The 25,287-nt window shown below is 41.2% G+C and overlaps 1 protein-coding gene across 1 annotated transcript; it reads right to left on the bottom strand.

Moving 5' to 3' along the window:
- Window positions 1-1,573: 1,573 nt before the first annotated feature.
- dop1b (DOP1 leucine zipper like protein B) lies at window positions 1,574-23,228 on the bottom strand. Its single transcript, XM_080038376.1, has 38 exons — window positions 23,099-23,228; window positions 20,420-20,596; window positions 19,784-19,965; window positions 19,517-19,687; window positions 18,780-18,969; window positions 18,590-18,688; window positions 17,830-17,953; window positions 17,659-17,741; window positions 17,362-17,464; window positions 17,109-17,229; window positions 16,869-16,988; window positions 16,333-16,444; window positions 15,817-16,053; window positions 15,013-15,302; window positions 14,091-14,476; window positions 13,431-13,702; window positions 13,158-13,310; window positions 12,935-13,035; window positions 11,650-11,840; window positions 8,813-10,412; window positions 8,549-8,645; window positions 8,257-8,448; window positions 7,986-8,108; window positions 7,769-7,903; window positions 7,616-7,671; window positions 7,420-7,524; window positions 7,080-7,146; window positions 6,834-6,993; window positions 6,053-6,135; window positions 5,845-5,954; window positions 5,597-5,746; window positions 4,957-5,018; window positions 4,461-4,589; window positions 4,209-4,345; window positions 4,057-4,112; window positions 3,808-3,951; window positions 3,544-3,676; window positions 1,574-2,857 (listed from the first exon to the last, which is right to left on the bottom strand). Exons 2-38 carry the CDS (start codon window positions 20,555-20,557, stop codon window positions 2,600-2,602), a joined length of 6,870 nt encoding a protein of 2,289 aa, XP_079894502.1. The 5' UTR covers window positions 20,558-20,596; window positions 23,099-23,228; the 3' UTR covers window positions 1,574-2,599.
- Between the last annotated feature and the right edge of the window lie 2,059 nt (window positions 23,229-25,287).

Here is a 25,287-nt window from a genome sequence, read left to right as displayed (position 1 = left end):
GTGTTTACAAAACAACACCAACAAATGCTACCTATGCAAAATACAGCCAGATAGGAGGGATTATTATATAGGCCACTGCATGACTCTATACTTAGTTTTTTAAGGACATTTCTATAGTGTGCCTTTAAGCAGTGTATGGCTACATGTAGCCCTATTTAAGCAATGCTAACTACATTTTGCAGTAGGCTACTTCAAATACATATTTGCATAGTTAAAGTAGGCCAGTCAAATGACTTGCTTGCCACGGTAGGAAAGTTAACTACTGAAAGTACAAACATGTTTGGCCATAAAAGGAACGGAATACCTTTTTAATGAAATTGCCATTGCTTGTAGCCTAATTAAACCCCCACTGACAAGCCCCTTTTTCTTTCATCCTGCTGTGAAGACATGCCCAGGTAATGCATTGGTTAGGCAGCCACACATAATAACATTTGTTATTATGAACGTTATATACATTTAATTTTTATTTTGTTTATTATTGTTTAGTAAACTAGATTTAATAAATAGCTCTGATTTAGTTCAACTTCTTCCAGTGTGAAGAAGGCCATGCTCTGCTTTCAAGTTGCTTCCCCAACACTGGTTATATGAACAACCGCTGTTTTGTTTTAAGCAAACTTAGTTTTTAGTTGTTGCGCAAAACGGGAACAATGGCAACACTGTGTTAAGGAGGTTCTTCCTGTTTCGATCTGTTTAGAGTGCATCAGGGTAGGACATTAGCCGGGGGCCCGGGGCAAAATGACCCTGAAAAATTGTTATTTTCCCTTGAAATTCATTTGACAGGGGCTTTAATGCCCCCATATAATATCGAAAAAATGTCCACCATGCTGGAAAATATCTACTAAAACATCATTTGAAGTGGTATTAAAACAATGCTAAAACGTTTTTAATTTGATGTGGAAAGCCCTGGCGGTATCTTGATAGAGAAAACAAGATATTTCATAACATTTTATAAATTTACCCTAGAAATGACAAAAAATGCCCCCAAAACGTATTTCACAGAGGCAAAAAAAGCCCCTGGTAAAAAAACTTTATTTCTTACCCGGGAGTGCATTATTTGTTCATAGCGTCATAAAACATTTTGTGAATATTAAAGTATTGTATAAATATAAATAATTTGATGCACATTATGTAAATAATTGTTTAAAGCTGATACATTCATATCAGATCATTCTGAGCAGTTGAATAAGGGGTGGGAATAAATAAGCTTTGGCTTCCTCCCACTCCTTTTCGGACAGAGACGATACATTTATTTTATAAATATTGTTTATGACACTTTATATTGTTGTTTTGTGTTATTTGTATTTGTATGATGTGTCATACTTGCTTTACTTTTATTTATTTTTAAATAAAGACTAAAAAATTAAAAATAATCATGCTACGTATATGCAAGGGACTTTTTCAGCAGTGTTGAAAAATTGGATTATACTCATCACTTTTGACCTAATTTTCCAGTTCATTTTCTATTTTCCAGTTCATGTTTTGATGATTGTGTACAATCATGGGACATTGAATATTGTGTGATGTACTGTCTCACTCACTCACTCACTCACTGTACATACAAAAACAGAGTAAATAAGCTTAATGTTTAATTTAATGAGTCTTGTTTCTGTTAATTAAAAACTTGACATGGTCCTTTAAACATCCAAAATAAATTACTGCACTATGGAAAAAAAGACAACGGGCAGTTGTTAAAACAACAAACAACTACAAAAAAGGCTAGATTTTTTTCCCTTGAACACCAACAATGGAAAGCAAGTATTTTCATTATCGAGGTATACCCAATAACATTTGAAAGGGTTTTCCTAGTGTACACAAATCCCATTCAGTAGGTTACTCATCAAATCTTAAATCATGAAACATTAATCTTAGTCCCATAATGATGTATCTAATAACAATCAAAGAGAAAGTACCTGCACAACAGACATAAACTGTAGTCTTTACATTCTCGGTCGGACAGACATACAGTAAGTATGCACATGCTAGAGAGTGTGGTTAAGGTTATGAAAAAGTCAAAAGAAATTTTTTAAGAATACTTAATGGGGTGCTTCACAGCCAAATCTGCTATTTGGTGTCGAACTTAAACATATTTACTGTAAATACTGTTTTACAAGGTGCATGCCTAATAATAAATCTAATAATTTGAAGTTAGTCTTTTAAGTGGCAACATGTTTCAGTCCAAGACTACATGAAGCACAAAACTAGACACTGTGACACAAATGCAATGTGTGACATTTGCAACCGAGATGATACGCAATCCTCCCCAAAGAAAAAGGAGAATTCTCCAGGAATGAATATTACATCTACCACGTTTTTTTCCCCAGTTATCCAAAATAGCCAATTGGAATAACTACAACAAAGTCCCTTGGCTTTCCAATACAGTTAAATGTGAGAGCTCCTTTAGAGGTACATGTATTAAATGGAGATCATACAAGTTAAAACGTTTAAAACTGAATTCCAAAACAGTTCCTTTTTTTCCAGAGTTCACAATACAACATTATCACTAGGTATTGCCCATTTTAAAAGGTATACCACTCATATGGCTGCGGGGTCAGAAAGCTTGAGAAGAGGAGCTAGTTCGTGACAGCTTGATGCTTGAATTCTAACTCTCCAAGGAGTCCAGGAACTCTTCTTCAGTGATTTGCTCTAGCCTCTTGAGGACAGCGTCTGGACTTGCTGCTGGGTAATCTGCTACCGAGCAGTGGGGCGCAGAGTTGCTGTGGGGGGGAGGGCCCTGGAAGGAACAGCAAAGGGTGCGAAGGAAAGGCAAAAGCTGGGTGATGGAGGACATGGTGCGTTGGGTGAGGAGCGGGAACTCTGCTGGCTCTGTGGAAGATTCCTCACTCAGCCCATTCAGTGTCTGGAGGAGCAGCAGGACAGAACATCATTATCAGATTGGGATGTGGTTCATTTCACAAATCAAAAAACTTATATGAATGACTTTTGGACTTTGCATGGTCATTTGTCAACATGATATTAAGTGTATCAGAAGTTTACATTGGGATACTGATTAAAATGATAACACGTTGACTCACTTTTTGAGTCTTGTTCACCTAAATGGACCCAAAATGTACATGTAATCAGCATAAAAAATGAAGTGACTGGCTACGCACAGCTCATTTTAGTAATATCATTGAGAAGGAGAAAGGAAAGAATGCCACATTGCTTTGTTTTGTGGAACACGTTTATACCAATTCCTTTATATTCTATATATGGACATGGACACCTCAGATTGCATTATTGCCCTTATTCCAGGCTGATATCAGAGTATTAAATGAGGACGGCTGTGTTAAAATACACGTACTTTAAAAGAAAAAATCATATGTGGTTTTTATCTTTTGAGTTGGTTAGTTTTTCCAGTGTTATGTAGCGGCTGACATAGCAAGCATAAAGCTTAGGTAGTATCGCTTGCAACTTGCAATCCCATAACTTGCACTGTCATCTTAAATGGTAACAATTTTGCCTTTAAGTAAATTGTCATTTAAGAGTGTAGACTTTTAAAATGTTGATTTGAAATCTACTGTTTTAACCCACATATTAGCTTACCCCATATCGCTGCTGTATGCCTTCCATTATTCTCACAACATGGGGTGTGCATTCTTGCTCGTCTTCAATCAGCGCATTTTCTGGGCCATTGTAGCGGTTTACATCCACCTCAGGGACAAATGCCCAGCGATACCTGCACATCGAACCAATAGTGACACAGAAAAGGTCAGATGGAAGATAATACACTTTTGTGATACCACAACTTATACAGCGATTTATGTCAGCATGTCTCTTAAGTCCCTTTGTTGTGAACTGGGGCCTTACATCTGAAAGAGTGGTATCCTCTCTGGAGGGAAAGCCAAGGAGGTGTCCAGAAACTTGCAGGCCGACAGGTACATGTCCAACTCTGCCGGAGAGAAATTCCCCGGTCCATTTCTTTCAAGGGCTCCGCGCACCACTTTAGTCAGCCTACGTTTGACACGAGAACACAAGAAGAATACACAAAGTATTTTGAGTGGGCGTGTCAACAGAACAATGATGAAATAAAAACCTAAAAAAAAATAATCAACTCACTTTGAGATGTCTTTATCTACCTGCAGAGCTTTCTCTAGGCGGGAAAATACACGAATCTGAAAAACAGTGAAGAAAAAATTATGATTATAATAGACAATTCTACAGTGCTGGCTGGGCGTAGTAAGCCATTCTCTCATAGGCTGGCATCTTACCAGTTCTGTGACCATGATTGGCCAGAGAGATGTAAGGGTCTGGGATGAAATCCGCAACAGGAGAACGCGAAACATGAGGAAAATCTGGGCAGATACAGCAGGGCTAGGGTTCATGCGCAGAGCCTCAGTGAGACGCTCTGAAAGGAGAGGGAGTGTTAGTTTTTAATGATCGTTTGTCAATTTGATTGTCTTTTCCTCACAATAAATTGAACACAATTACATAAAAATCTGCTTAAGTTTCCACACATATACCTTGGATGAGGGGCAGATATGGATGATACTGGTCGAGTTCTCCACTGAACATGGCGAATGCCTGGCGCTTCAGCAGCATGGGTTTCTGGTCTACATTAGCAAACAGTTTCAGGGAGTTACTCTGCATGCCTACAGCACACACAAAGAAAAAAAAATTACAGGTTTTTTAATAGCAAATGAAAACAATATTTTTAAGTTGTCATATCACTTCAACCACTGTTTTAAAAAGAAAAATGATATCCACTTTCTTGTCTGAACTGTTCCCCTCCATCTTTGAATACCTGAGCAATACTTTTTTTGTATGAAGTGATTATTTATACAACCTCCCTCCATCACATTATATCTATTCCCAACGACTATGCAGCAACGCTTTTCCACCGCATTTATTTTCTGATCTTAACAATAAAAGAAACAAAAATAACATTCTGTGTCACACATTTGATCTCAACTCTAGATTTCAATTGCCCCACACACATTTCCTAGAGGCTTTACTCACTCATGAGGTCTTTAAACATGGTCTTCTCGTGAGTCAGCAGGTGGTCAACGATAGATTTCCAACTACAGAGAACACAAGGAAGTCACGCAGAGGATTTTAGATATGGATGATGTCCAGTTAATTTGTTTGTCATGTTATTTTAAAAAAATGTAAAAGGTATTCAAAATACTTCTTTATACATTGTCAGCAAGATCATTTTGCTATGACCATAATAACACCTAAATTCGCACATTTTCCAGGCAACGTCTCCTAAAAATATGTATTAGAGTACAAACAGCCGATTCAAAATACTGTGGTTTTGAGTTAAATGTATAATATAAGTTATCACAACTGGACGAGACTTGCTGTGGCATATTTCACATATCATTTAGTTTCTTAGAAAAGCACTCTTAAAATGAAAACTCGTCAGATAGATAGATTATGTCCAAATGTATGAATTAAAGTTACCATCTCCCTTCCTAGTCCACATCCATAACCAAATCTATAAATCTACTGTATATGCATCTTATTATTCTAGAATCATAAGGTGACTGAGATGAAAACAGGATGAAGAACAATAAGTGTGTGTGTGTGTGTGTGTGTGTGTGTCCCGAAGTGTGTGTGTGTAATAAATTCCAAACCAACAAACTAACATACAAACCTGTGAGCACATGAGGCATCCATGGTGAAGAAGAGGGGGTCCATGAAGAGCTCAAAGACCTCTTTCTTCCAGGCCCTTTTAGTATAGGCATACCCACTCAGACCGCTCAGCAGCTGAGCAGCCGCTTCAAAGCTGGGCATGTTATAGGCACTGTAGGGGGAAAAAAGCCCCAAGTTAGGAGGAGGAGTCCACCAAGGCCAGAAAGACAAAGGCTGTTAGCATTTATAAAGTCCAGCACCAGTAGTTACCTGTGATTCTTCAGGTAGGGGAAAACATAGTACATGAGCCGAGAAATGAGAGGAACAGCTTTCTCCTTCTCATCGCTGCGGTAAACCATGTCCAGCAGTGGTGCCAAGACCTATACAGTGAGAAAATGTGTTAAACAAAAGGCAAAAAACACATAATAATTCACCCATTCATTCTCTGAACATAAAAATATAACCCCAGAAGCCCTACCTCAGCCAGGAGTACAAGAGCCTGCACGCTGTAAGTTGACGGAGCCGAAGAGGAAACCATGGTGCTAGCTTGAGCCACTGACTCTGACATGGAAATGTGGGAAGAAAAAACAGTGACTGTGAATAAGGTTGGATAAAGCTTAAAATGATCCCTCAGAATGACTTTGGACTGATTTTAAGTTACCCTTCTCTTTAAGGAGACAAGATCCCCCATACTATGCCAAGAAACTGCCCCAGATAGTGTAACGGGGCCAGTACGACCCTCTCGCTGTAGGGGTCCAGCGTCCAGGCCTCTACTGTTCTCACAGAGTCCCTTTGGTCATTGACCCTAATCACTAGATATTTGAGCAGTTAATCAAGAGTTCTGTCTAAATTCTGACCCATCCGTATATGATATGACCAAATGCTTGAATTTGAAAATGTTAAATAGTACAGCTTAGGGCTGCCAACTTAACCTTTGCCAGTGTAACCAGTACGACATGTCAACGGTGCTTGGTGGTACACACGGCTACTTTGTTTCCATTGATATGGAATATTATGGTGGAAAGGTGTAAGCTTGGGGCAGAATATGGACTTCTGTTTCTGTATAAAAAAGTATGTATTGTATTCAGTACCAGACTCAGCAGACATTGGTGGTCATCTTTGATTAAATAAAAGACTAAAAAAGGTAGTCTCTACTCCATTTTCAGACTGATGGACAAGGACATTCTACGACCGTAGCTTTGGAATTGCGAATGACGTCATGCATGATGTGAGTATTTCAAAGTTATTTAAAGAGTTACCAAAATGGTCCCCGTCCATGTCTGCGTCGTCCAGCTCCTCTGCTTCAGGGCCCACCTGTGGCTGAACCTTCACCTCCAGGCTGCGGCTCAGCCAGCTGGTCTGCTCCAGAGACGAGCCTGCGATCCCCCCCACCGCCTCTAGGATCCGCTGAGCAACCTCCTGCACCGTAATGGCACCATCAATATCACCACAGTCAGTGTCTCACATACGCTCTAATGTCTAAAGCAATAGATCACGCATAATACCTGCATGTCTTTAGAGTCCTTCTTATTGTCCAGATTGGGGAGCCTATTAACAAAGTCATTGAGGATTCTGCAAGACAACAAAACAATAATGAAAGTGTTATTATGGCAAAGGAAATGTTTAAAGGAAAAATGTTTATCAAATACATTATCTATTGAGTGTCTGACATGTGAGTACAGACATGGACTGCAGTGCATTCATGCGCTATTTTGGTGTTTATGCTGATATGAAACAGTGTGGGTAAGCAATAACTAACTGAAAGAAGTACGTCTACAATTCATTAGTAGAGGTACTTCTATTGAGTATGACTATGGAAGAAGCACTGAATGTGTAAAAACTAACCCCAATAATAAGAAGTGCCCGGGTGGGGCAAGGTTGAGCTGAACGGACTCTCGGAGCAGACTGAGTAGCGGAGCGACGTTTTCCTGCAGAGCTTGAGCTGAAATGCTACATAAAGAAAGAGATAATGACGAAAAATAAGCATTTGTAGAATAGTCAATTAAGAGCTGGGGACTTGCGTTTTATTTTTCCCACTTACCTCTGGATGTAGGCGTAGCTGAACTGTAACATGGGGATATCTACCAGGCTTGACTTCTGGTGGGGACAAAAGTTTAAAAACATTACAAAAATTTAAGATTTTCTTTTACTACAGAAACAAAACTTTTGTGCATGTATGCATTTTTGTGTGCACCTGTTCTCCTTTGATCTGATGAGGCTTTTTCACCACTTCTTTGACCAAGTGCAGAATGGTATCTGTGTGCAAGGTGTGTAGAGATTTCACCAGATCCACAATGGTTAGCCGAGACTCACTGGCCACAGGTAAGACCTAAAGAAGACAGGAATTTGTTGATGATTGTAAGGCCTTTCAGTGCGATAGATGTGATGGAGCCACACACTGCAGCCCTTACCTTGTTTTTATGTCTCCTTTTACTCTTCCTCCTGCTCCACACTGCTCCCAGGGAAGCCATGATCTGAACCCCATACTGCACAGTGAGAGGCACCAGGAACTCCAGTATACGCTGCCGTAAGATCTAAACATGCACACAGCGTGGATGGATAATATTTAAAAATAAAAGTTTATGCACATCATGGTTAAATTTGAAAAGAATGTGAAAGCATATTACAGGATCAACACTTTGTTTAAAAAATGCAAAAACTATGCTTGTATGTAAGGCAAACCTTGGTGCTTTTAAAGTACACAGATGTTGAAGTGTGTCTGCTGCTCTGGGCAGAGTCGGATGCACGCCTCTGATGCTCTTCCCTTATGATCACCCCCCATAACAACGCCATACTACTGAGCATGTGCGGCAGGGCCTCCATCACAGCGTTGCGTGCATTACGGACATCCACAGGATCGCAGGCAACCAAGGACTGAAAGACAGAGGGAGATAAATGGGTGTTTACTCATAGGTATAAAAAGTGCATAACTGTGTGTGTGTGTGTGTGTGTGTGTGTGTGTTTCACTCCTCACCCTTTTGTCCATTAGACAATAGTGTGTAATGGTCGTCAGGCCTTCAAGCAGAGTCAGAGGGTAGTCAGGGGCAATGTTTTCCCTCCTACCACTCAGGCTGATCAGAAGAAAAAAACTTGCATCAAACATTTCATTTAAAGCACAATACTGTCCCAACCGTACAGTTTTGCTTCAATCCATAATGATACAAAAATAAGAGTGTCTGAATTCTACTATTTAAAAATAATTTTGGGTATTGTAGAGCCTGCGTTTTCAGTCTTTTACCTCTGATTCGTCTTTCCTCCATCGTGCTCGTAAAGCTTGACCAGCTCGTCCAAGTTCCTGCAGATCTGACTGATGAGTGGAGCCACAATGATGGCTAGTGAGCGACCCAGGTACGGCAGAGAGGAGCAGAGCAGTGACACCCAGTGGGGGTGCATGGCATAGCCGTAGTGTGGCTGCAGAGCCCTGGCCGCAGCAGAAACAAACATCCCTTGGGCTGTGATGGGGTGGCTTTGGACATACTGGGCTGCCTTGATGGACTGCTGAAAAAGAACTGCGGTTTGCCACTCACGAGCCAGGGGGGTGCTGGCGGTTGGGGATTCACAAGGCTCCCCGCTGGCCTTTCCAATTGTCCCTGCTGACCCAGCTGCAGAGACAGCCCCACCAGGCAACACATGGTACTCCAGCACTATGAGAGCCTGGAGGAGTTTCAGTAATTCCATTTGTAAGGGGAACTGTTCCTGCCCGCCTCCTGTACCGAGATTCACCAGACTCTCCTCCGACAGGCCTCCCTGCTCATCCAGCGCCTCCACACACTTGAGCGGTCCCTTGTCTGAATCCCTCTGGCTGACATACATGGACGCGGAAAGCGTCAGCAGGGCATATTGCTGCACTTTGCATCTGGTGAGAAGTCTTCTGATGGGCTCCAAGCTGCCGTCTTGTCTCTGCGCCATGCAATCCAGCTGGTTCACTATGCGGATCAGCACCTCCACACTCTTCACCTGCACCTCTCTGTTTCCCTTCAGGTCGGGAGGGCCCAGGGTCAGATAGGCGGGGTAGTTGGAGCGCAGGAAGCGCAGACACAGGGACACCAGCAGTTCAATGAGCAGGGAGGGGGGAACGGAGGGGGAGGAGGACGGGGAGAGCAGGCCGCCGTAGAAGCTGTTCCCATCCTGAGCCTGTTGGTGGCGCTGCATGAGGTTGGAGACCAGGTTTAAGTGTGCTGCCGAGCTGGTGTCCAGAGAGGTGGAGGAGAGGGCGTCCACCAGAGGGCACTCTGCGCTGCTCCTCAGCAGGCTGTCCAGCAGGGACAGGCCCTGGAGCAGATGGCGCCAGCCGCCCGCCAGCGGGTACAGCAGCACGTGGCGGAACAGAGAGTCGATGGCCTCCCTCTTCTCACGCTCCTGTTTAAGCAGGCGTGACCTGGCCATGGCCTCCAGCTCTAGATCCTCCTCTTCCTCACTGGACAGAGAGTCTGAGGCCTGCGTGCGCTCAGACTCAGCCCGCCGCAGGCCGTTGAGCACGCCTCCTAGTCCTCCCTCCTCCATGCTGCCGTAGGGGACAGAGTTTGAGCTGGAGTTCTCAGTGGAGGCCTGGGCCCCACTGGTGTCAGCCGACTCAGTGTGTTCACTCTCTGCCCCATCTCCATCCTCCTCCACCTCTCTGTCCTCCTCCTCCGTCTCTACACTCTCACTCCTAGACACCGGTGCTGTGTCAGGCTGTAAGGCCAACTCCGGCCCGCTGTCCAGCTCCTCCCACAGCGGTTCCCGGTCAACAATGTTCATGAGATTTAAGGTGGTGACCTCTGTGGCCATCGCTTCTGCAGCTGTCACAGACGTTTTGGTGGAGCTTCGACTTCTGCAGTTTAAAACCTTCAGGTTGCCTAACACACAAAGCCAAAGAATTTCACTTACTATTAAATTCTATTATATTTTCTTGGGTACAGTCCTATTCACAATTTATATTAATAACAACAGCGTTTCATCGCTAAAAAACTGTCACGCACATTTGTATGTTGACGACACAGTACTGCATTTCTGATTTGGTGCACCAATCTATTCAGAACCTACAAAGCTCTTTTAAAACCTTGCAGGACTGTTTAGTGGACCTCAGGCTTATTCTTATTACAGACAAAACCAAATAAATGTGTTTCTCCAGAGCAAGAACTACAAATTTGAATGATTTCAATATTTTTATAAAGAATGGATTTTTAATTGAAAGAGTCACAGAATATAAATATCTCGGCATCTGGTTGGATGATAAACTCACTTTTAATTTTAATATAAAATATCTTGTTTGTCGACTACAACAAAAATGTGGCTATTTTTATAGGAACAAAACCACCTTTCCTTTATTTAGTAGAAAAAGGATTATCGAGGCAGTTTTCATGTCTGTCCTTGATTACGGTGATGTGGTTTATCCGCACGCATCACATTCATGTCTTAAACTCCTAGACTCTGTTTTTCACTCTGCTTTAAGGTTCATCACAGGAGATGCTTATGACACACACTATTGTCTTTTATATGAAAAAGTTGGGTGGTCATCTCTTAAAGAAAGATGTGACGCACATTGGCACATTTTTATTTACAAAGCCTTGACCGGGAAGCTTCCTCGTTATTTAACAGAAAAGCTGCAAATTTCAGATGGGCTTTATCAGACCCGCTCCACTGACATGCTAAAGCTTTGTGTCCCACAAGCCCGGTCTGAGCTTGGAAAGACAGCTTTTAGCTTCAGTGCCCCTGACTCCTGGAACAGCTTACAGCAACAAATTAAAATTAATACCATGATGATATCCTTTAACCAATTTAAACATACTATCTTAAATCTACCAAACTCTAACTGTAACTGTTTTAATTAGGCCGTATTGTACTTTTACCAATTTTATTTTATTTCCAGCCACTCTACACCTCTAGCTAAAATGCTTCTCTTTACCAGCTTGTTGTGTATTTGATGTATTTGCATTGTATATTGTGTATGTATTGTTGTTTTTGTTTCTCGACATCATTGCAAATGAGGCTCACTCCTCAATGATATCTTGAGTATAAATAAAGGTTAGATAAAAAAAATATATATTCACTTACAACATACACAGTACATACATTGCTGACTGATGCACTTACCAGCAGTGATATTTTGTTTGAGGCTCTGAATGGAAATGCGCTGGGTGGATGGGTGAAGCAGCAACAAGAGAATCGGCTCCAGGATCCGAATGACGTCATTGAGGGAAAGAGCCCGGACCAGCCAGCACTGAGCTGCTGCACTGATGGAGCCGTCTGTACAGCTCAGACTGTCCACCACAACACACAGAGACCTGAAAGAGACACACAGTTTAAGCTCTGGTCAAGACCCAAACAAATCCCACAAAAGTAGCCTGACTCAACTTCTTTTATATTGTCTTGATCAGGCTGTATTGCTCATTACAAACTGGAAACAATAAGAAGAGAGGAATTTTTTATCCTTAAATATTTACCACAAGTGGGGCAACACATTTAAATTGTTTGCATAAGGGAACCACTGTTTCCCAAAAGGGTTTCTCTCCTGTACATTGGCTATTTTAGGTGATCCAAAAAATTATCTCGGCCCAGCTCATCACAGTCTTGATTCAACTTTGAGCTGTGTGTTGTCATTGTCACCAAAGCATGCTAGTTTGCCTAAATTAGCATGTACACATGCCAAAAGGTTCAACAATTATCTATTTTTAAGATTAACTCATGCTACTATTTAACATGCTGTCATGCTAACATGCTGAACATTATCATTTATCTCATAGTTAAACTGAGTCTGGCTGATCATTTATTTAAAAGGGTCTCATTTCATAAACTGTAGTGAACTATGGGCAAATCCAATCGATTAGTGGCATCAAAAGAAATGTATATTGCCAAAAACCAAATAAAGGATCCCAACCCAAAAACACAAACATGCCTTTATCAAAATATGTCAAACTGTTGAGACACCCAGAGTTTCCCAGGGAAGGTTACAGACGCAGAGAAGCAGGATATGTCTTGGATGTTACTTCTTATCTTATCTGCAGCTGCATTGTCTAAATACTGTATGTCTACAGTCTGTAGTGTTCATCATGTTATTTACATTGACATCACATTAAGAAATATATTCATGTTGAGAGAGGGCATTTGGGCTGTCGGAGGTTTGACTCTGCATGCCATAGAACATTGCATCAAGTTGAACTTTTCCCAACATTGTTATTTAAGTTCCCACTTTGCATCTTTGCACCTCTGAAACCCTTGTGTTGCAGGTTAATCCACTAAAAGAGGAGCCGTGACACTTATATTGAGGATTCACAGAATTCTCATTATTAAAGAATTACACAGATACATAGTGATACCACATTCTTAAAGCCACTACCTTCCATTTGGCTTAACTGTGCACCACTTTTATTATACTAACCGGTCAAAGGAGCGATTGAGAGACATGGTTCTGTTGGTCTGGATCTCTCGCGTCAGATGCCATAGAACCGTGAAGCGGTGCATGGCTTCCAGCCTCACAGCCTGTGGCAGACAAACACAAGACACACCTTTATTTTTTGTTTGTCCCTGCTTAACTGACACCTCTAGAAGACGCTGGGAAAATATTAAATTGTTCTTCACCGTGTGTGCATAGGCAAATTCACCTTGTCTTTGTGCATTAGTGCTTGGCAGATGATGTCTTCACAGATGGACGCTGATGGAGCCAAACAGTGAAGCCTGTAGAAGAGTTCCACACAGGAGATGTGCTGCTCTCTCCGCTCTGTGTCCAGCTGGCTCCACAGTACCTGGGACACCCTCTGAGTCACAGCAACAAAAAAGCAACAACAAAAGAAAAAAAGGTAAGCATGACGATACAACATTACAGCTCTAAGTAACACTAACATAAAAAAAATAAATAATCTATTTTATAACCCAACCTGAAAGAAATCTGTGCCCTCCTCTATAGCACGAAGCAGAGCAGGGTAGATGGGTGGCACAGTGACCATCTGTAGACGGCCACTCAGAGGGTTGGAGTCCGATGTCTGGTAGCGTCTGTGCTTGTCTTGGATGACCAATGCTAAGGACTGAGAATGGTTGATGAGTTCCAAAAGGGAGGCCACTGCAGTGTGCTGGATGTTGTAGTCCCTGGACAGGCAGCACAGGGTCATCATAGACCTCAACCAGACTGGCAGGCTGTCTGGGTCACCACCTAGAGAAAACAAAACAAAATGCATTCGCTATCTGTGGGTTACATGTACCCTTTTAAAGATCAGTTAACTCTTCTTGAGGCTCAATTATAATCCTGTCATCTGGGTTATCCCAGATTAAATTTGAGATTTGAATTTGACAGATGCGGGTATACAATTTAGCAGGGAAGATTTAAAGAAAAAAATACAATCAGTTGTATTATATATGGGAAATGTAGGATCCAGTGTTCTGGATCTTAAATGATAAAATCTTGAAATATTTTTCTTTCTAATTTCTAGAGTAATGCTCAACCCCTGCCTGGATTACCCCATGCAACTGACAGGGTGGTCACAATGTATTTGTAGAAACATAGCCCGAAGATTGCAATCCAACTTTGTGCTGCTGCTGACCTTTTTGACCAAACATGTCTGTGTGGAGAGCCAAGGTCTCCTCTTCACTTAGGTAGATGGGGAAGGTGTAGCACTCCAGCAGAAGGTGGCAGGTGGCTGTGAAGGCTTGTCTACAGTTCTCGGAGATCTCTGCCCTGCTCCGCGGCATGTAGCCAGCCGCCCACAAATGCCCACTCTCCCTTTTCTTCTCCGGCGGGGCTGTTGACATGCGGACATCGGATGAGGCGCGGGGTTTAAATTTGTTCGGAGTGAACAGTTCAGTGAGTTTGTCTTTAATTTCCCGTCCCCCTAACATAGTCTTCTGATCTGCAGAGGCAGCGGATGGTTCGGGATGGGATGGATCTTCCTCCGGCCCTCTGACATCCTCCACCTGAACTAGCAGGTATCTGAAAAACATGGTGGGATTGATTATGTGCAGAAATCACAGTTAACAAAAAGTAGGGATGGGACCGATCTAATCCAATACCAGTATCGGATCCGCTATGGCTGAAATCTATCGGATATCGGACAGACAACTCCGATTCAATAAAATAAATCGAAATTATCTTAACCATGAAAGAAAATTATATTTTAAAACCATAGATGTATAAAGCACATATTTTATAAAAATGTAGCTATAAAAAAAAGTTAAGTTCTGATGTTCTTCTGTTATCAAACCGTTCAAAGCAATTCAGATAAACCTTTATGCATTTTTGTATATTTGTTGTTAAGCCTTCCTAACCTTACACTTAAAAACCACCACCAACAAAGAAATGTATAATAATTATGACATCGGACAGTGTCAGTATCAGCCGATATCCAAAACCCAGATATCGGAATCGGATCGTGCTGAAAAGTAGTGGGTCGGTGCATCTCTATTAAAAAAAAGGCCCATGTACAGTATGTTCCAGCTAATGTTAATAATCACTCACTACTAGTTTACCTTGTGGTTATGTAGGCCAGGATTTCCTGCAGACACTTGGTCATGGTGTCCACACTGCCTCCTCTCCTCCACACTCCCTCACACTCATTGCCAATGCCCTCCTCCTCCTCCAGCCCTGGTGGGAGATGCTGCTCTGATGGCGAGGCACTGATCCCCAAACCGCTGTCCTCAGACCGGAGCGTTGGGATTATACTGTCTGCAGTCTCGCCCGCATCTCCTTCTCCATCTCTGTTGTTCAGCTCTTCATCTTCACTGTGACCATTAACACCAACATCTTTGTTGTTTAGAACCTAGATTAAAAGAACGATGGATACGATGATACACACTTACAAACAATATCCTGTGTTGGTCAGGAAAATGAGAGAGGGGGGGTTGTTATGCTTATGCTTCAGGGAGCGAGGATTCGATTTTTCAGAGTTTTTCGCTTCTTAAGTCTCAAATCGCCACCACTCGAGTAAAACGGATGTGGAGTCGTTCTTACTTTATTTGATCCTATTTTGACTGTTATCATCAATGTTATTTTTTTATTGGTTTTATTTGCTTCTTTAATCGAGTGTGTTTTATTATTCACCTTATTTTTCTTTTTATGGTATTCCATCTCGGTTTCATATGTTCATTACATTTCTATATCAATGTAAAGCACTCTTATAATGCATGCATGTCATTTCTATATTGCAAAATGCTTTGAGCTTGCATTCCTTGTATTAAAAGTGCTATATAAATGGATACATTTTTATTATTATTGTTGTTGTTCTTATCCTTTAAAAAGAAACCACACTGGCTCAAACTGTAACATTTCATTACCGGAGTATGTTTGACATCCTCCATCGGTGGCTGTATCTCTGTGTCTTCCGTGTGTTCCTCTGCCTCCATGTCCATATAAGCAACAGGCATCTGGATCTTACTCAGGACCTTGAAGCAGGCGCGTAGGCACTGTGTGACATTTTCAAGGCTAACAGAGTCCATGTGGCTGTGCAGGGTCCGCAGCATGGTGCTAAGCATCTCAGGGAGGAACTGGGACTGGATGTCGGCATGGAGCTCCTACAAAATCATGGTAAAAATCAAAACATGTAATAGAAATGTAGGACATCACTTGTGTACGAGTCAAGGCAAAAATTATTATTTGTTGTTAAAACTAGACTGCAACTGAGTACAAGAGGGAGTCTTTATCTTCTTAAAAATAATAACATTATTGAACAACATTATGTGTAGTTTCATTATGTGTGTTATTTGTTGAAATTTTGATAAACACCTTAACATCAACTTTGTTTCAAAAGAGAGGGAACGAATAGTGTTCAAGTGTGTGTGTGAGTTGTTTACCAGAGGAAGAACGTCAAGCAGGAAGATGAGGAGATTGGTCATCTCCGTGACAGATGGAGCAGCGTGACCAGCGAGATCCTGCTGAGGAGTCATTAGTGGCTCATCTGTGTCACTATAGAATAAAGATGGAGAAATAAAAACTGGCATCCTGTTGGGTTTATATTTCAGAAACAATTAGAAAAGTCCACATTTCTGATACCTCATGTTGAATATCTTCATTCATGACATTTTTATTTTATTCAGACATTTTTGGCTCAATGGTGTTTTGCGCCGCCATCTGAGCCTTCAAGGCAGCGCTGCCTGGAAGGCCCTATCCCCTAACCGTAACCTTTACTAGCGCTGCCTTGAAGGCTGCGTTGGGGGCACATAACACAAAATACCACCTTGCTCGAGAAAACTGTATACTTTTCAAATGTTGACGTCTCCCATTGAACATTGTGGAGTCAACATCTAAACAGTTTGTGTATCAGTGTTAAACATGCATAATTATTTATTTATGATGAATGGTCGTGTGTCACTGTCAGTCTCTCCCATACCTGAGGGTTGTGCAGAAGCGTTGAGTCATGTACTCCCACAGGTACTCGCTGTTCATGGAGCTCACAAGCATATTCACCGTCTTTATGATCTCCGATGCATTCTTATTGTCTTTTATCTTGCTAATAAAATAAAAAAACACAAGAAAAGCAAAATTTGTTTTTTGTGTTCCGGTTGAAATGCTGTCACCTTCAGTTTAAATATGCCTTTACCACTGAACATCCGTAATCTATTGCTCTCACCTGGCTAGCTGGTTGCCTGAGAGCCCCGGGCTGGTGATGGTTTCTTCTCCAAGCATCCCAAGAGAGTAGCTGTAGAAGGCCCGGACCACCTCCAACAACACACTGCTCAAAACCACTGGACCTTTAGCACAAATATTGTCATCATTATCGCAGTAAAAACAAATGGAGACATTAACAAAAGAGTGGTGGATCAAGTGATTCAGCATTTTGAAGAGCGATGTTTGTGTACTGTTACTGTTACAGCGCTGCTAACCTATCTCCGGTTTATCCAGCAGACTCATGATGATGCGAAAGGGCCGGAGGTGTGCAATAACATTTTCTGAGTCATTCTTCTGTTTGAGGATGTTTATCAGAGCCTGAGGTCACAGATACAAACAGACAAGGAGACACAAGTGACAAATATGCAAAACCTGTTCAAATGAACACACTTAATTTAGACAATTTGGGAAATACACTTATTTTGCTGAGAGTTAGATAGAAATGATGTGCAGACACTTAAAACACTCAAATATAAATGAATATATTTATGGTATCTGTGTGAGTGTGTTACCTGCTCAAGTAAATATTTTGAGTAATGGTTGAAGTAGGAAGTTGTATCTTCCTCTGTGGCACTTCCTCCTTTTATGTCTGTCCCTGAATACACGGATGCAAACAATACTGAATTTAAATGAGTAACTGAACATTGGATTCACTACTGAACTGTATTTGAAATAATCCGCACCTAGGAGCCAGGCGTAGAGGCGTCTGTTTAGGGACATGTCTCTGCGTAGTAGTGTGAGAGAGGCTGCGGCCATCACTGTGATCATGTCCTCAGTAGTCACAGCAATACTGCCCTCCACTTGGTCCTAAACCAATAACACACAATAGTAACATTTGGCCAAGGAACAACAAAGAAGTATAAGGAGTTTGATGACAGGGCAGTTTATATAATCGTTGGAAAAGAAGTTAAATGGAGGATTGGAGAGTGTAAGCAGCCACACAATATTTCCAAGCAGCAGCAACAGCAGCAGTTTGCTTAGAACAAATATAAGAAAATATTGGACTGCTGACAGTAGCTTGTTGTCAAACTCAGTGAATATCTCCTCACTAACCGCAACGTGTACGTACTGTGTGCACACTCAAAACATGTCCAGTGTTAATACCAAGCCTAGACTCTTTAAATGGGCATGTTGCTAGCTACAGTGGGTCCACCTTTAATTACATCCCCCTTTTCCGTTTACAGAGCCTATGCTGTGTATTCACACCAGATTTTTTGTTCAGTTCACACAGTACTTTCAGGTAGCAGATCGTGAGGATACATTCACTGATTTTGACAAAGTGATTTTGTCAACAAGTATTCCCCAAAATGGATGACTACACCTTTAATTACCTGAATTTAATGATTGTGGATGGGAACGAAAGTCTTAATGACTTGATTTCAGCAGTGGAAAGGGAGACATTAACAAAAGAGTGGAAGTGCGTGTGTTTACGTTTGTACCTACCAGGCATGTAGCTAAGGGGAAAAAGTAGAGCAGGATTTCAAGCATGTTCCTCTGTACCAGGACATTGGAATCTTGCAGAGAAAGACACACCGCCTTCACCTAAACACAAAGGTGAGAAGCTCAGATATTCAGACAGATTGAAAAAGATGATGACATGTGTACAATGAGACAAACAAACACAGACACTCACCACCAGTCGGTGATCGTAGCCTAGCATGTGCGTTTGCTGGAGCATGGACACTGTGTGGTCAAAATGTGTGACTATAAAGACTGAAGCGGGCAGTCGCACCATGGGGCTGACCAGCATACTGCCCCACAGGGCACCATGGAAGACCTGCTGACCCACCAGCATTGACAATCTGAGCAGCAATGCATCAGTCCTGGGCAGAGAGAGAGGAAACATGGAGAGAACTCATGGACTTGTGTTTAACAAATCAGCCAAACATTCATCTATATTTTTGATACAATTTTTTTTTAGTTCAGAGGTACCGTTCAGGCAGTGTACAGGTGAAGTCTGGGTGACTAAGGTTTCATCTGACTCACTCAAAATTACCCAAATACAGAAAATATTGAAACAACACTAAAACAGGTATTTGTCAGTGTAATAGCTGCTCACTCTGTTGTTAAACTCAAACTCATGATCAGCTGAGCCTTCTTGATACTTTTGTTCACTGGTAGCACTTTCTGATACTCTACTCTGATACTGTCAAGCTGTGGCCCCTGCTAGCACTACAGTTCTAATTAGTGTTACATAAACTGTGAAACTTGACAGATCATGGATGAAATATTTACATACAGTACATATCTGAGTAAGCACAGAGAACAAGGCAAAAGGTATCACTTTAAATTAAAAAATGAGAACCCAAATTATTTTTGAAATTTCTTTCTTTCTTTCCCCTTACAAACAGAAAAGTATGTGCCGTGTACCTGTCGTAAACATCCAGTCCCTCCTCCAGGCCCGGCAGTAGTCCTGTTATGAAGGCCTGAAGACTGGGCAGCAGAGCCCTCTGCAGCGGGAGATAGTAACGCTCATACAATGTCAGCAGCACAGGTTTTACTGCTATGGCTGCATGGCCCAACAGCGGGAACAGTCCTGAGCTGTAAAGCAGTGAGACACAAACACAATCATAAAAGGCTGCACACAGAATGAGCTCTCTACTGGAAACAGGCAAACAGTTAGGCCAGTTTCTTCACCTGTATATGAACAGATCCTTTGCCAGCCATTTTGTCCCAATGATTTTGAAAATGACCTCGTAGGTCTCCAGAGCCTTGAGGTGTACTCCGCTGGGCAGAGCTGGGTGCAGGCATTGGGCCAGACGCTTCCCTATGATCAGCCTCTTGGGCAGGAGGGAGTATCGTAGGTTACTCTGCAGGGCCTGAGAGAAAGGGTGGGCCATTCACCAGAAAGATGAATTAAATTGTGTCAGAACCACCCAATTAAACCAACAAAAATAATTGTGCTAATTGTAATAGTACAGTTTAATGTGTGACATATTACATTTTTTATACCAACATATGTGCATCAACAAACGCACAGACACTCCAAAGTAAACATCTGGTCTGCATGTGTTAACAAAAGTGACTCATTTATTGCTTATATTGAATGGCCAGAATACTTGGGTGATAAGGTTTTATAACAGAGCTAGACAGAGAGTCTCAATAATAAACATAACTTCCTCATAACATATAATAAGTGAAACACACATAGCAGCTGGGAAGCTGTCAGCTGTTAAATATTGACCACGGATCATGATTGTATCTGGAGACTTAAGCAGCCTGAACTAAGATAGTTACTGTGTCTCTTCCACTCTGTGCACCAGACTACTTTACCTTATTGAGCTTCCCCAGTGAGGAGATGAGGTCTGCCCACTCACTCGAAGACTCAAAGTTTCGCAGCGCCTTTTCAATGACCGCCGCATAGCTGCGGTAACGGTAGTCATTCAGCAGTTCTGACTCCTCAGGATCCATGATGCATCAGTCTGATCCCAGCATGTTCAGCTACTATCTCTGGAAAGGAAGGAGGCACGACACACATGTGGTTTGGAAGAAAGGGAGAGTACGTTTATCAAACTCACAAGAACGGTCAGTTCTGCAATATTATCCGTCTGCCTTCAACCTTTTGGATAACTCTTTCCCTCTGAGGCCTGTTTGTGGCAAATAAAATTAGCCAATTAGCTTCTCACCGATTCATTACGCAAGCTCTGAGGCTATGGAGACAGAAGTCCTCATTTAGTTTTCGTCTGTCTCTCAGTCTGAGGAGGAAGGAGGAGTGCTATTAACACAAACTGAGTGGCCCTGCATGTACTTTTTACCAGACAAAAACAAGTTATGGCCTGGGAACAAACACACACAGGGATACAGTTTGTTCAGCTCTTGTCTACACAGTGATATTTTAAGAAGCATTAATAGCTTTTTAAGAACATCCTTGGGGGCAAACCTGGGGCACAATTGATGCATGACTTCCCAGTAGTATTGTCATATCCAACTTGTTAGCAAACAGTGTTTACATAAAAACAAAACAAATGAGCTGGATACTGAAAAAAGGTCTGTAGAAGGGAGGTGAGTTGCGTGATAATTCTCTGTTGACTCATTCTGCCTCTTTTCCATTAAATGTAGCCATTGGAGTCATTGCTTAAATCAATATTGATAAGTGCAGCTTTAGAATTTCCTAAATTAAGAATTTAAAGAGGAAAATAACCATTCTTGGGCTAGGGGTAAAAAACACAACACAATTAGACACAAAGTACCCATTTGCTAAAGATACTGTACTATAAATAATAGCTTTCTTGCTTTCAATCACATGGCATAGACGGTGGTGTTTGTGTGTGTGTGTGTGTGTGTGTGTGTGTGTGTGTGTGTGTGCTGCATTTGAATAAAGCTAAACAGGGAGATGAGTGGGGGGAAAGGAAGGCAGGATTAGAGGAGCACAAACATCTGGACACTTTGTGCCTGAGCTGAGAGGAGCTTTACCACCGTGGACTAACCCAACAACACGTGTCGCAGAGAGCTCTGGACGAATGACCAAAAGATCAGCCTATTTCACAAAAGGACTCAAAAATCAACTAAAATGCAACCTCTTGATTAATGGTTTGAGTCATTTATGAATTACAAACAAATTCCCAGCATCTGTCTGTTTAAATTTCAAAATGCAAAAAATAGCAGATTTTGTCCATTTATTATCTTGTGGGTTCTTTGTTGCTTAATCATAAAATAAGCAAGGCATTTTACAGACTAAGAAAGTCATAAACAAATCTAAAAACAATGAATATGGTAGCATGCATCACATTGCCTGAAGCAGTTATATAGTAAGGTAATTAATAACAAAATAAATAATAACACATAATAATAATAATAACTAATTGTTGTGGGAAAGAGAGGGATTGAGAGACACTTTCAACAGGTCGGATCATGAACAAGGAAAGGATTTTTGGGGGCCGACACTAGTAGGAATTATAGTGAGTTTGAAGAAATCGTATAACAATATACCAACAATATCTGACTGACCAAAACGATAATAGCCAGTTGATTATATTTTCTCTGTTCACACACCTATTTTACTGACCCTTACTCCTTTTACATCTGGCCTTCTGGTCACAACATGTGCCTGGTCAGACGTGGTCATTCATCTCTAACTAATGACATCACATAAACTTGTAATCCATAAAAGCCACATGCAGGACTCGTGACTGCAGTATTTGTGAAATCCCTGACACCAGCGGATTAAACTTTCCAATGTTTTGTCTCAGCCGACAGCCTTTGGATGATGGACCATAATTCTCACTGCAGATATAAATAACTTATTTGTGTGAAACCTGCAAGCAAATGGCGATCCTAAAAAGCACCGTAATCACAGGTGTCAAGTTAGATAATCAAATTGTGTAGCCCAAGCAAGAACTAATGCACACTCTCGCTTCCTCATCATTGTATGCATCAGCAGTATAGCCAAGTGCGATTAAAACCATGCATTTCTATCTAGACTGTTTCTGTGTGCTTTGAGGGTGGACCACAATACCAAGCCCTCCTGTGGACTGTGTCACCTGACTGACACACCACCACCTCCAGCAGTGGTTTTAATTTGACAAGTGTCCAGGAGTGATAAAGCAAATGAGAGGGAGAGAGAGGGTAGGCTCCAACATGAACTGTGGCCAAAGGACAGTTGGCTGCTGCAGCTTTTGGCCTGTGATTAAACTGTGGCATCAGTACAGTCTTGTGCTGACTGTATTACGTAACTGCACGACTTTAGACCAAAGATTGGATAATAACATCACTGCCACCGTGAGAAATAGCACTAAGGCTACTAACTAAACTAGGGAAAACTCGACGATATCTATAGCTAGCCATTAAAAAAAAAAAGATGTAGGCCTAACGTAAATATTGCAATTGCATAGTTAAATGTTGAAGGTCAGGGGAAATAACAGAATAACACTTTGATTAATGGGAAGACAGCATATATGACAGCACCGCCGTAGACCAAATTAAAGCTAGCTATCAGGTGCATAAATGACTCACCAACTGGGAAATAAGCTCAGCACGAGCCACGGCACACTCGCTGGCTCAAAGCAGTCCGACTCGAAGAAGCGACAGTCCAGTCAGCATGGTGCATTATTCACGCAAGAAGAAAATAGGTAGCAAAACTGTTATTGTCCTGATGGATGATTGTGTCTAAACATCCAAGTACCGGAGGTGATAGCCACAGCGGGGCGGGGATCCTCAAACTCAGCTGATCCAGAACAGAGGGACGGTTCATTTCCTAGTTTGGGGGGTGGAGCTTTTTTTTAAATGCTTTAATGGAGACGTTTGTCTTCAAACCGTCGTCGAGATGTCAATACATGGAGAACATTTTTTGGAGACAAATTCTCGCCCACAGCAAAAATAAACCAGCATGTCCTCACGCGGCTTCAAAATGTAGATGTAAACATATCGCTGTGACGTCACTGCCCTCCAGCATTAGTTTAGTCCAGGATGTGCAGTGTTTACAAACCTCTCACCTCGCTGCTAGATACTTGACAGTGTTGCAAGCGCACAGATATAGCCACTTAAAACACAACCTTTTGTCAGAAAATAGTTTTAACATTGCCTAGTTTTATTGTGGAATAGGAATGTAATGGGCTATTGTATTAAAAAATACACAAGTATGCTACATAATGAAATTAGGCATATCTATGGATCTTTATCTACAACATACATTTTGATATGTCATATCATGAAAAGGACATCTGCTATAATTAATAGCCCAATAGAGCTCCACCAATACTCGATTTTGGGGTTGATACATGTATCAATATGTGATAATACCATATAATGTACAGCTTACTCAATTAGAAGTAGACATATACATTCAAAATATAACTTAATAAAAAAATATACCTGGCTAATAATTCCTGTTGCTCTTACGTAATATAATATTATTTAACTAGTATATTGTTGGGTATTTTAAATTAAAGTAATGCATTACATCTTATACGCCAATCATTTGGCGTATAAGATAAGATAATTGGTTTTGTAGCCTATGTAAAATCAGGAATTCTGCAAAGTAAAGTGGAGGAAAAAGTACGATATTTACTTCTGAAACGTTGTGGGGTGAGGGTAGGCTATAGAGTGGCACTAAACTGAAATACTCAAGTGAAGTACAGGTGTCGCCAAATTGTACTGAATTACAGTACATTAAAATCACATTCCACACACTAAATATCCCTTTTATTTGGAATTTTGACCGAGATACACACTCAACCCGATATTTTTACAGTTGAAAAATGACCTTGTAAGTGCTCTGTGGTGGACAAACTTCTACTTAAATTCTATTTACAGTATCTGCTGACATACTGCATGCCAATACCGATACATTTGCGATAATGTATTGTTCACAGTGGTGTAGTGGGGGGTAGTTGGAGCAATTTTCCTGGATTTGAAAAAAGCTTTTGACACTGTAAACCATAATGTTTTAGTTTCTAAACTGTCTTCACATAACATCTCTACTGACACAATTAAATGGTTTTCATCATATCTATCAGGTAGGAAGAATTGCACCAGAATTAATGATATACTGTCCACTGAAAATACATGCTCAATAGGGGTTCCCCAGGGTTCCATTTTGGGCCCTCTATTGTTCAGTATGTATATAAATGATCTTCCCTTAGTTTGTCCTGATGTAAACATTCAAATGTATGCTGATGACACAGTGATATACGCATATGCAAAAACAAAACAACACGCAGCATACAAACTCAATGCAGCATTGAGTAAGATAGCGGACTGGTTGGATAATTCTTGTTTGACACTTAATACGTCAAAAACAGTTTGCATGTATTTCACTATACGCAAAAAGACCACTCAAGAGCCAGACATATTTGTTAAGGGAGAAAGGCTCAAGGTAGTAGAGGATTTTAAATACTTAGGGGTCATTGTTGACTCCCATTTAAGTTTTAAAAAACATATTAAAAAGGTCAATGGTCGAGTTAAAATGAACCTCGTACATTTTAAGATAATAAGGAATCAGTTGACCACAGAGGCAGCGAAACTTTACTTCCACTCAATGATTTTAACTCACATCTCATATTGCTTGACCACCTGGTCCCAAGCAAATACAACTGCCCTGTCACTGATTCGCAAATCCTATAAAAAGGCTCTTAAAATTCTGGACAAAAAATCTAATTTATACCATCACTGTCCCATCATACAGAAGTATGGTTTATTTAGTC

This window comes from Ammodytes marinus, assembly GCF_949987685.1.
Source record: "Ammodytes marinus genome assembly, chromosome: 12".
In the NCBI taxonomy this organism is placed as follows: domain Eukaryota; kingdom Metazoa; phylum Chordata; class Actinopteri; order Uranoscopiformes; family Ammodytidae; genus Ammodytes; species Ammodytes marinus.
This window is presented reverse-complemented; position numbering and strand designations above follow the sequence as displayed.